Source organism: Petaurus breviceps, unplaced genomic scaffold, assembly GCF_028583685.1.
Source record: "Petaurus breviceps papuanus isolate PSGF00001 unplaced genomic scaffold, PetGlider_PUasm1.0 171, whole genome shotgun sequence".
Taxonomy (NCBI): domain Eukaryota; kingdom Metazoa; phylum Chordata; class Mammalia; order Diprotodontia; family Petauridae; genus Petaurus; species Petaurus breviceps.
In genome coordinates, this window is record NW_027185754.1 from 11,257,459 (window position 1) to 11,270,084 (window position 12,626).

Here is a 12,626-nt window from a genome sequence, read left to right on the forward strand (position 1 = left end):
CTCCTGTTTTGTGCAGGCAACAGAGAAACAAAGACAGAATTGAAGCAGTCCCTGTGGTCAAGGAGTTTACAGTCTATCAGAGAAACATTTTAATCAGAATGATCTGCCATTAATTTGTGACCATAGATCTTGATACTAGTAATAGCTAACATTTATATAATAATAATAACTAACATTTCTATAGCTAACATTTACATATTTCAGGTTTGCAAAGTGCTTTATTTATATTGTCTCGTATGATCTTCACAATAACCTTGTAAAAGAGGTGTTATCATCTCTAGGAAAATGAGACCAAGAGGTTATGTGACTTGCCCAGGATAATGCAGCTAATATCTGAGACAGAATTTGGACTTGGGTCTTACTGACACCAAATCTAGTATTTTATCCACTATATCACCTAGATACCTCAATGAATTGATTAACCTCTCTAGGCTTTGGGTTTCCCCACTATGAAAAGAAGGTACTGGCTATTATATGATTGATCTCTAAGATCCCTTCCAAGTTTTAAATATTGATCTTGTAGTCTTGTGGATAATTTAACTTTTTGCTGGAACCAGAAACTTCATATTAATGGTTTCCAGTCTTCTCTATAAGCTTCATAGTTATTCACTATAAAAATGTATTTTTAAAAGTTGTTTTTAATCATTGACACCTATTGTCTACAACAACAGTCAGTTTTGCTGTAATGCTACATGTATTCCTGAAAAGCACTGTGCTGTGCAAAATGAAATGCAGTGAAAGCCACAGTACTCATGGGAAACACAGTTAGGGACACAGCTATATTTAAATATATATCTGTGTTTATTCATCTTTGTAACCTCCACTGTACCTAGCTGGGGGCATGCACCTAATGGGTGCTTAGTTAATGTGTGTTTTGTTTTGTCTTGTCTTTATATTTCAGCTAAAGAGAACTGAATTGTCTCCCTTTGTTGGTGCAAATGGGTAAATTTAAGAACAGATTAAAATAATGTGGTACCAGTAAAACATTCCAACCATAGGCATATATTTTTTTTTCTGTGTTGTTTTTAACAATCCACAATGTGGTTTCCTTTATGCCTGTTTCTTGTGAGATAATCATGTTCTCTTACTTCTTTCAAAATGCTTCATTATTTCAAGCTTCTCAATGTTTAATGCTTTCCTTGTGCATGTACTTCTTAGGATTTTTTGAACCAGGACCCTTAAACATGTATGGGTTGTTGAATGAATGATTTTTTTTAATGTAGAAAAATTCACAAATGCAAAAGAATAGAACACATTCTTGTAAGACAACACATTGGAGAACTGGAATAGCTGGTAGAAGTTTGAGCTGTATTCGTGTTTGCATGGTTGTATGAATAGGTGCTTAGTAAATGTCTTGTATATACAGGTCCTGTGTATTTTTACACAGCCTGGTTCATTTGGCACTTTTTTCTGCCTTCATGTTTCTCAGAGATAATATCACTGATGAGCAAACACAGAATTCACATTTTACTCCCTAATATATGTGCTGGAACGAGTTCAAGTTTTCAAAATAAATATTAGGGCAGAACTGATATTCAATTTCTAACATAATCAGTAAACTCGTTTTAAAATTGTGTATTTTCCTGTCTACTTGGTACCCTTCACCATGTAAAGTGTAGCACACATTTTTGTAAAACACTTTTCAGCTTAATCACCTTTAATAAACAAAAAAATTGTCACCAAACAGGTATGAAATTAATGACAGTCGACTGGACTCAGTAGAATTTTCTGATGTAAAAACATCCCAGAAACTCTAGAAATAATTAGATCCAGTATAATACTACAAATATCTGCAAAAAAACAAAAACAAGCAGAGTATTTTAAACACAAAGCAGTCACACCAATATAATAGAATAAAAATGCGTTATGAATTACCTAGTGTTTTTAGCCAGTTATGAATATTCCTTCAAAATTGACGACTACCATGACACACAAATAAGAGCTAAGGAGACTTAATGAGAAAGGCTGGTGAGGATCCCAGGGAAGAGGTAACATCTTCACTTAGATTCCTCTGGTAAAGGGCAGGCAGCCTAACGTAGACAGGGTAGATTGATAGAGTAGGACACACTTAGAGAATTCATGAATATGAATGCAAAGGGAGCCACTGAAATAACATTAAATTGCTGGCTTGGACAGGCCAAATTAAACTTGTGATTTATAATATGGCAGGCCTTCTGATCATGGTCCTGTATGCCAAGGTTTCATTTATTTGGGTTTCATCCTATTTGGTCATCCAGAAGTAGTATCTCCATTATACTTTGGTATATATCTCTCATTTATTTTCATACTTAGGAGCCTTCCTACCAGTTTAATCTCATTGAGGTTTGGGATTATGTTCATTCATCTTTGTAACCTCCACTGCCCCCACCTGGGGACATGCACCTAATACGTGCTAGTAAATATTTGTTTGTTTGTTTTTAATTCATCTGAAGAGAACTGAATTGTCTCCTTGTATTGGTTCAAGAGGATGAATTTGAGGAACATTTTAAAATAACATGGTACCAGTAAAACATTAATTCTTATTCTGCATTTACAATCTTATTTTTTAAAATAAGATTCTAAATAGTGAAGAGTCCTAGGTAACCTGATTTCAGACTCTTATTCTTATATAATAATGTTCCTAGGTTTTTCTAACTGCATTACAATTTTTTAATTTATATGGACTTATTATTGAAACATAACCATAGCATAAATTGAACTTAGAGGTTTTGCCATAATATGTGATTTCTCTAAACATTAACTTGCTTATTTGTTGGTTTGAGTGCCCTAACCCAGCCTTCACAGATTTGCAGTAATGTTTTCCATTGATTTCCATTATCATAAAAAAAAAAAAAGCTGCTTACATGCACTTGTAAAAACTCTATTGATCAAAGTAGAGGAACATCTGTCTTCTATTCAGTTGATAATAGAAAATGGCTTAATATGCCAAAATCTGATCTTAGCTCTTAAAGATAGATCTGCTCCTGCTCTGGTGGGCTCTGGCAAGCAGAAAATAACCTTTAGAAAAAAAAAGTTCTCAGTGTGAATAAATGGCTAAAGTATTTCATCAGTATTTCTTTTCAACCAAATATTTTTTATGTAGGTTTTCCCCCCCTTCTTAATAAAGATTTTAAGAGGTGATTGATTAGATACGTAGTCCTAATTTATTAACACTTTTCCCCCATTGGTACATAATTACCTTAACTCATCATATTGTCATACCTTTACAAGAAAGTAAACTTGAATACTTGCATTTAGTTAGTTGTCTTTTCTCCTTGGATATTACAGAAGGATGGGCTTCTGATCTTTCCTATGTCTCTCTGTGATTAACAGAAGCTTCTTTTGCAGTCCATAACATAAAAATTTCCTTAAGGTCTGAATTATCCATGTGCCTTACAAAATACAATGAATGTGCATGCTTCATTTTGTAAACTTTAGAGATAAGATTGTGTCATCATCAGCAAAATTATTCAATTTAAATGCTCCCTTGACTAGGAATGAATTAAGACTTCTCTAGACATTTGCTAATAATCTCCTATTGGCAAGAAATGTTTAACATCTCAACAGACTTTTTAAAACTTTACCTTACAGACACTCCTCAGCAGATGAAACAAAGAATAACATCTTTTTTCTTCCTTTTATTCTTCTTTTATTATTTTCATTAAAAAAAACTCTTAGTGAACCCTTACTAGTATATGCACCACACTATACTGAACATTCTTTTGAGGATACTGGCATTACTGCTATTCAGCATTTGAATAAACTCGATATGAATATCGGGTTTCTTGTTTTACATAGACATTTCATATTCAGTCTTCTGTAGTGCAGTCACTCTTGACTGATTTGGGGGATTTCACAAATGGAAGTTGATTATTGGAAGAGGTTTCAGTTTTTATTCATCAGATAAGACAAGGCATGCAGTTTTAGCACCATCAGATGACACTGGCTTCAGAGCAGCAATCCCCCCAAAATTTCATTTTTTTAAGTATTCCTAATGGCCTTGTTCATGCTTCTTTTTAATTTACCATTCTTTTAGCTCCTAGAAACAGTTCTCTCAAGGATGAGACAAAGAGACAGCCTTAATGTACATAAATTAAAGTCTTAAGTGTCTCCTGTTTAGGCTGGGCTATTAATGAAATTGTGGAATTGGCAGTAGAGTCTTCCAGGACATCTGAGAGGAAGAAAATCCAGTAGAGAGAGAAATGACTATGAAGTGGACACACAAGCTCTTAAGAGCAGTCTTGGAGAAAATCAGCTCCAAGTTAAATGATCCACCAGCTACCTCACTTGATGGGAAATTAGACAGATTAGCATAACACATTAACAACCTAGAACAACACAGACGGGCTCAACTAGTAATGTATTGAGAAGCAACAAAGATTTTTATGGCCTTTAAAGAAAATTAAATCCAGCCTCAAAGGAACAGGATAGACATCCTTAAGACAATAAGACACAATGGATGAATACATACTGGACTATCCAGAGAGATGGCATTTTATTTGTGTTTTGGGTGTGTTGAAGCATTGAAAGATAATTACTTTTAAAAAAATGCCCTGGATTAAAAATTTGTGAGAAAAAAAAACTCAGGTAAAATAAGACAATAGCTCTGATTTCTGGCAATAATGTAATATGGGAATAGACAATAGTCTTCCACGTGAAATCGAAATCAAAAAAATAATGACCATAGGAAATACTAACTAAAGAAATCTAGGAGACACCAAGTTCAAATGGAGCAGAGCTTTTTTCTCCTACATAGATATAAATATTTTTGGGGAGCTACACTGTTTTTACAGAACCTAATAGAATTTTTAAAAGAATTATTATTTCTACGGCAACTGAAGTCCAGTTGTTTGAGACTTAATAATTTGGTGAAGTTTAGTGAGCTGTAATGCAGGAGCAGGTGACATACACTTGCTAAGTCTTTTACACTTACAAGCATATGTCAAACAGAGACTTTAAAGGCCTGAATGAAAGCTACAAGTACTTTTCATTTGTACAACTTTGATAGAAGAAAAGTTACCGTGAGGTGTTATTTGAGTTTCTGAAGCAAAGGTGTTTGTTCAACATTCTTATTCTGGGCCATGATTTTGACACAAAGCCAGTGACAGATAGACATGGTACATACACACAAAAATTTTGAGAATTCAGCTTTTCAGAAATTCCCATTTTTTTACATACCCTCTTAATGACAAAAAATAACATCTCATCACTCCCCCAAAAAAGAGTAATAAAATTGCCTAAAACTTAAAATGAATAAGGAAAATACAGATTTTAGTGGTAGGAGCATTAGGAATTAGAACAAAAAGATAAGGTTGCTTTTACGGGTTGAGGCTAAATGTTTCCTCTGATTTGTTGAAGTTGTAACATGTCATATCTTAGAAAAGGTTATTTTGAAGCATTCCAGTTAACCATTATTCCTCTCTGTGTTTATGTATGTGTGAACATGTGTGCATGTCTGCATGTGCATGCATGCATGACTAAAGTGCTCTTCTCATATTCAATACATAGAACTTTTTCTTTTAAAGAATACCTGTATATTTGTAACAATAAATGACAGAGAGTGATACCTAGTGGGTGACAGACATTCCAGAAGAGTGAGGGGAACTGAAAAAGAGATGGGAGACCATCTTCCCTACCAAAGACCAACCCTTTGCAGATAGCAATGTGTTAGCTATGGGTGTCGATTTCATATTTTCCACATAGCCTGTTTAAAATCACTTTTTAGTTCAGAAAACATAAACATGTTAACCTGCCACAGTGATGGCAGAAGCATTACTTGGGTTTTTATAAGGGAGAATAACTAAATTCATTTCTTTTTTCCTATTATAGCAACCAGCAAGCCTTTTTACTAGAAAATGTCCCCTGCAATAATGCAAGCTGTGAGAAAGCTGGTCGTATGTTTAAAGTCTACTGGGAGCTATCAGATCTTAATCAAATCAAAGACGCTGTGGTTGCAACCTTCTTTGACATTTATGAAGATGTAAGTTCAGAGCTTTTCAATGTACTTGGTTTTTAATTGCCATCTGCTTATTCTCATTTGAGGTTTCACTTTGAGCTCCTCCTTAGCATTTGACCAGAAAATATAGATTTGCTAATGAGAGCAAATAAGTGAATTAAAGGAAGTCTTTAATATTAAATAGTAAGGGAACAAATTCATTGATGTCTTTCACTGATTGATGCAGGAAAAGTGGCAACTATCTGGACTAGATTTATGCTTATTTGGTTCTAAAAGATCCAGGTGTCCACGCTACTGGAGATTTATGTGCATACACAGTTATCAACTGTTTGGGATTTTCATCAAGAGACAGTAACAATTCAGCTACAGAAAACCCTTCAACCTATTACAGGATTGCAGAGAAAAGAGCTTAGTCTGTATAAGCTGTGTGATTATGAAGAATAAGTTCATACCCTCAAATTCTTATTCTGACTCTAGCCTTGATTGTCAGATGAATTTGTGCAGAGCTCAAGATGCCTCTGTTCTGCCATTTGCAAAATGGAAATACAGCTCCCTTACCACATCAGAGGTTGTGGAATAGAAGTAAAGCTAGTCTTTGAAACATTTTGAGGTCTCCTGAATTTAATATAATATAAAAGCATCCTAATTACTCCTTTCAGAGTATTTAGAATACAAGAAGTAAGGAGTAGCTAAATGTCAGTTTTTGTTAAGAATTGAAAATTATAAACTTCACATTAAAAGTAAAAACAATTAAGATGATCAAGCCCCAATTTCCAGGTGTTGATTATCTCTGTGGATTTATTCAGACCCTTTATCTGCTTCTTTTCCTCTTGCTGCCAATTCTTTGATCCTTATCAAATAACACCAACACTTTTTTCTTTTGGGGAATAAAGAACGGAAATCAGATATTAACTCCTGCTACTGACCTAAGTAGAGATGAAACAAGTGGTTTCACTCAATGCTGACCATTTCTTTGTCCCATATAATAATTATCTAAAAACTACTTTGGGTTTAAAATTCAATTAAACAGCAAAAATGCTTGGGGCCTCCAATCCTCTCAAATATTTCTAAACATCATTATTTTCATTTATCCCATGAGGTTTGTGTATTGGCATGGTCATTTGTTATTTAGCTTGGTGTCTTTTTAACTTTATGGTTTGATTTGTGTGTTTTCCCCCAGGGTATCTTAGACATCATTGTTCTAAGTAAAGGTTATACAAAGAATGATTTTGCCATCCACATGCTAAAAAATAACTTTGAAGCAGATGCCTATTTTGTCAAAGTGATTGGTGAGTAGTCCCTTTCATTATTATGAAATAGTAAGGTTAGGTTTTGGGAAATTCAGCAGATATTCAAACATATATTCCCAGCGGCTAAGTAAATGTACAGAAGTATAAGCATATCAGAATTCTCTCTCTCTTTTTGTTAGAATATATATTCCCTTTCGGTAAGAAGACACAGTACCTATTTAGACTTGTCAGTCTATTTGCCTTTCTTAATATTGCCCTTAATGCTACTAATTTTCATGGTACATAGTTAAGACTTAAATGTGACCAACTCTCTAATCTCAAGAATTTGCTCAAAATTTGTGTAATAATTTTTCAAGCTGTAGCTTTTGAATACTGAAAAAAAAGCCATGATTATTCTTGATGCTTATCATAATGCCTCTCGAAAATTTTTCCTCAAGCCACTTAGTAAAACCAGGGTGAAGAGAATATTATCTCCCAGCAAAATACAGATTGTGTCTATATACATATTCTTGTCCAGTAATAGATTTCAATTAAACCAAATTTCGTTTTTATTTCTTTTTAATATTATGAACTTGGCAAACATCAATAGATATGAACATTTTCCTTATAAAAGAACAGAAAAAAAGAAGATTGCATATGAAACTATATGTTTCTGTCACATAAAGCTTCAATTTTTCAAGTTTATATTAAATTTAATTCTAATTCCATTCCTGCTCAGCTTGTCTTTACTTCAATGCATATTTATCTTTAAACCATGTCAAATTATTCCATTTAAATATAGTTGTAGTTCAGTTAATCTTCAAGCTAATGCTCCATATCTTGGCTTTCCAGGATTCACTTTTATGACAGTCCCAAACTGGTAAACATAAACTGGTAAACAAAAAAATGTTGAAATTCCTACAGCAATGCTCCTGGACACAATTAAATCACAAGTTATGGTTGAAACCCCAAGTTCTACTGGAGGGACTTATACATTTCATCCATTGAAATGTAAATGCTCAAGCCTGAGAGAACCATTTATTGGAGCACTTTTGTAACAATTTGAACATAGGATCTAATGAATAGAGATTCCTATTTATTTACTCATGTTCATAATATATTTTTAGGAATTTTAAGATTTCAACCACATAGTCCATTACCAAAAACTAATTGACTTCATAGCCTGGATGTCAGAATCAGCGGTCTTCTTGAGCTCTACTCCATAGGGGTACCTCACTTCAGCCTGAAATTTTAAGTACATAGTAAAAGTTAATGATGTGTTTGTTCAGTTTACATTATGTCATGAAGACAAAGGCCATGATCTGGATGCTTGAATGGAAAAGTGAAAAATGATAACCCACATTACCAAAGAAGAGAGCCATGAATAGGCCATGCAACGGGTTTTTTTTTTACCTTAAAATTATAATAATACCACTTACACATTTGAAGCTTGAAAAACATTTTACCTCTGTTACTTCATTGGATCCTCACAACAACCACATGAGATAGATGCTATTATTATCCCATTTTACAGATAAGAAACCTGAAGCTAAGATAGTGTAAGTCACTTGCCCAGGGTCACGCTACTAACGAATGTCGAAGGTAGTATCTAAACTCATATCTTCCTTACTCCAAGTACAGTTGTCTACTGTGCCAACTAGATACCTAAGCACATGGTCCCATGACACCTTTACAAACAGTGCTTATGTGCTCAGGCAGAAAGGAATAATAAACAAGTATTAAAAAGACAGAAATAATAAATATAGACTTTCCATACAATGATACTAAAATAGTCAAGCAAGTCAGCAAACATTTATTGAATACTTACTATGTACCAAGCACTATGTCAAACTCTGGAGTACAAAGAAATGGAAAAACGGTCACTGCCCTCAAGGAGCTCATGGTATCGTTGGAGAGACAACATGCAAACAATGATATACAGAGAAAATATATGCTTGATGAATTAGAAATAATCTCAGAGAAAATGTACTAGCTTGTAAAGGGGATCATCAGAAACACTTCTTGTAGAACATGGGATTTTAACTGAAACTTGAGGAAGCAAAGAGATAGAAATGAGTAGAGAGAATTCCAGTCTTGAGGACAGCCATTAAAAATGCGATGAATAGGGAAATGTGTTTTGTGTGGGAAAAAAAACACAGATACCAGTATCATTTGATCACAGATTAGGGGGATGGTAAGAAGGTGGAGGCAGAAGAAAGGGAGGAAATAAAGGGCAAGAACACTGGAAGGGTAGGGAGGGCCAGTTTATGAGGAACTACGAATGCCAAACAGGATTTTATGTTGGATACTGGAGATAATAGGAAGACTCTGGAGTTTATTGAATAGAGGAGAAGTGGTGACATGGTCAGACCTGCGCTTTAAGATCATTTTGAGAGCTTGAGTGGAAGGAGTAGAGAAAGACTTGAGGCAGGGAGACCAACCAGAAGACTTATCAGTAGTTCAGGCTAGAGGTAAGAAAGACCTGCTCCAGAGTGGTGGAAGTGTCAGAGGAGAGACATGTTCAAGAGATATTATTAAAGTAAAATCAACAGAATTTGGCAATAGATTAGATATGGGGAAGGGAGAGGAGGGGAAAGTGGAGAATGACAACTAGATTGCAAGCCTGGGTAACTGGGAGGATGGTGGTACCCTAAATATTAATAGGAATGTGGAATGTGGGAGGGGGGAGATAATGAGTTCAGTGTTAGACACCTTGAGTTTAAGATGTACATTAGATGTCTTATGGGAGATGTCTAATAGGCAGTTGGAGATTCAAAACTAAAAGTTAGGAGAGAAGGAAGGAATGGGTAAATAGGTGAGACAGCCATCTGCTTATAGAGATGATAAATGAATTCATTGGGAGCCAATGAGACCATCTAGTGAAATAGTATAGAGGGGAAAGAGAAGAAGACATAGGACAGAGCTTTGGGGGATCCTGCAGTTCACACTTAGTGTGCATGTCCTGGATTAAGATTAAGCAGAAGATAACAACAACATTGTGCGTGTTCAATTGCGATTGACTTCACTCTTCTCAGCAATACAGTGATCAAAGACAGTTCCAAAATACTCATGATAGAAAATGCTGTCCACATCTATGGAGTCTGAATACAGATTAAAGCATACTATTTTCACTTTTTTGGTTGTTGTTTTGTGTGTGTGTAGCTTTTCTCTTTTGTTCTCTGTGTGTGTGTAGCTTTTCTCTTTTGTTCTCTTTCTTCTTTCACAATATGACTAATATGAAAATATGTTTACGTGATTGTGTATGTCATATTGCTTGCTGTAGCAGCAAGCACCCCAAGTGTCCTCAGGGTTTGCTGCTGTAGCAGGTTCTTGGATCTGCTTTGTTAAAGGAAAGCAACTCAAAATGGGTTAACAAGCTTACTTTAATCAGTCAGACATATATCGTTTACCTTGTTCAGGAGAAAAAGGTCAGCACCCCAAACTTCAAAGTATATAGGCAGAATTATCAAGACAGAAACAGATCAAGTAGACAGATTTCCAAACTGTCCAACCATTACATCCATACCAAATCAGCATCTGGGTTTTTCAAAGCTGGGGGGGCCCTGGACAACGGCTTCCCAGAATACAGATCAAATCACAGAACACTTCTCAAAGTGAGCCCCCAAAACAAAGCTACACATCAGGGCTTATATAGCCTTCTCCTGGCTCAGAGAATGTAACAACCTTGTTTACTCACTGGCCAATCAAGAAGTATCTACTGAAAAACATGCCTCCCACCCCAGGCTCCGGGTGCACTTTAGCCTAGGGGCAGGGAAGATCTTCCAAATTTGCATTCCCATTACACTTGCCATCTGGGGGGATGGGAAAGAGAGAGGGAGAAAACATTTGAAACTCAAAATTTTATAAAAAATTAATGTTGAAAACTATCTTTACATGGAACTGAAAAAATAAATGCTATTTAAAAAAAAAAAAGAAAATATTAAGCAGAATAGACTGAGAAGGAGCAATCAGACAGATAGTAGCAGAACCAGGAATGATCCTTGACTTAAAAACCTAGAGAAAAAGAAAGTATCAAGAAGAGGGTGATCAAAGGCTGCAGAGAGAGAATGTAATAAAAGAAGACATCTTGACACTTAAAGGAGAAATGAGGAAATTTGAAAATAAAGATTATAGAACTGATAAAACTAAAAGAATATTTTTTAAAAAATAACAAAATTGATGAACTAAGTAGCTGTCTAATCAAGAAAAAAAAAAGATTAAAGTCAGATTACCAGAAATTTTTAAATGAACAAGGTAAACTTACAACCGAAAGAAGAGAAATAAAGTTATCAAAAACTACTACATACAACAATAAGCCAGAAAAACTAAGAATTCTAATGTGAAGGATGGTATGTGTCCTATCTAGACTTTGTTGGTATTGCCAAATCTATACCCATCCACATCTGGCTTGTTCCCTTGCTTTCTGAAATGAACAATGAAGAAAGCTATCAATTAATTAGCCACTTAGTGAGTATAGTGTATATTTTGGCAATCATTTGGTTCTACCCTTAGACCACTAACCCAGTAGCTATATATCTGCAGTATTTAGTGCATATATGCTGGGTTTCCAGAGGCTACAGTATCCCTTTTTGCTTACCATGGAGTACTCAAACTATTGATTCTTCAAGTACTTCTACCTCCCACCACCCTAAACTCTCCAGAGTTTGATGGATGATTTTCTGACCACATGCCCTTATGTATCTAAGAATATGGCCTGGAACAGGATTGGAGAACCTGTGTCCTTGAGGTCACATGTGGCCTTCTAGGTCCTTAGGTGTGGCCTGTTGACTGAGTCCAAGTTTTACAGAACAAAATCTTTTATTAAGGGGATTTGTTCTGTGAAGTTTGGATTCAGTCAAAGGGCTGCACTTGAGGACCTAGAGGACCACACATGGCCTCAAGCCCACAGGTTCCCCACCCCTGATCTGGAACATATTCCAAAACTACTTCAGTAAGAAAATCTCATCTTGACTCTGAGCCCCCATACTTTGCTTTTGGGAAACCTTACTCTTCCCAGTGACTAATGTTATTATATTCCTTAAAAGACTTTTTACTAAAGACATAATTGAAATATATTGTTTTTAAAATATGTTTAATAAAAAAATATTTGTATCATGGCTTCGCATCACTACTATATCCCTCCCTCTTCGAGACTCCTCCCAGAGAACCATCCCTTATAACAAAAAATTCTAAGAGAAAGAAGAAAAGTTCTGCAAAATTAATCAGCACATAAAAACAGTCTGATTTTATCTGTCGTATTCTACAGTCATGGATTCTTATCTCTGCAAAAGAGTAAGGGGAGCTTTCTTCTCCTTTCTTTGATCACTATGGTATTACAACATTCAATTTCAGTTTGTGTGTATGTGTGTGTTTTAAATTATTGTTCTGTCCATTTATTTTGATGTAGTCTTTGTATGTATTGTTTTCCTGGTTATGCTAACTTTGGTTTTTAGTTCAAATCT

The 12,626-nt window shown here is 35.1% G+C and overlaps 1 protein-coding gene across 1 annotated transcript in view; it reads left to right on the forward strand.

Annotated features, from left to right (window-relative positions):
• ITFG1 (integrin alpha FG-GAP repeat containing 1) overlaps positions 1-12,626 on the forward strand; it is a 282,016-nt gene that overhangs the window by 175,431 nt on the left and 93,959 nt on the right. The window contains exons 11-12 of the mRNA XM_069082555.1: positions 5,809-5,959; positions 7,116-7,224. Coding sequence (XP_068938656.1) covers positions 5,809-5,959; positions 7,116-7,224 — 260 coding nt within the window. The remainder of the gene's footprint in view (positions 1-5,808; positions 5,960-7,115; positions 7,225-12,626) is intronic.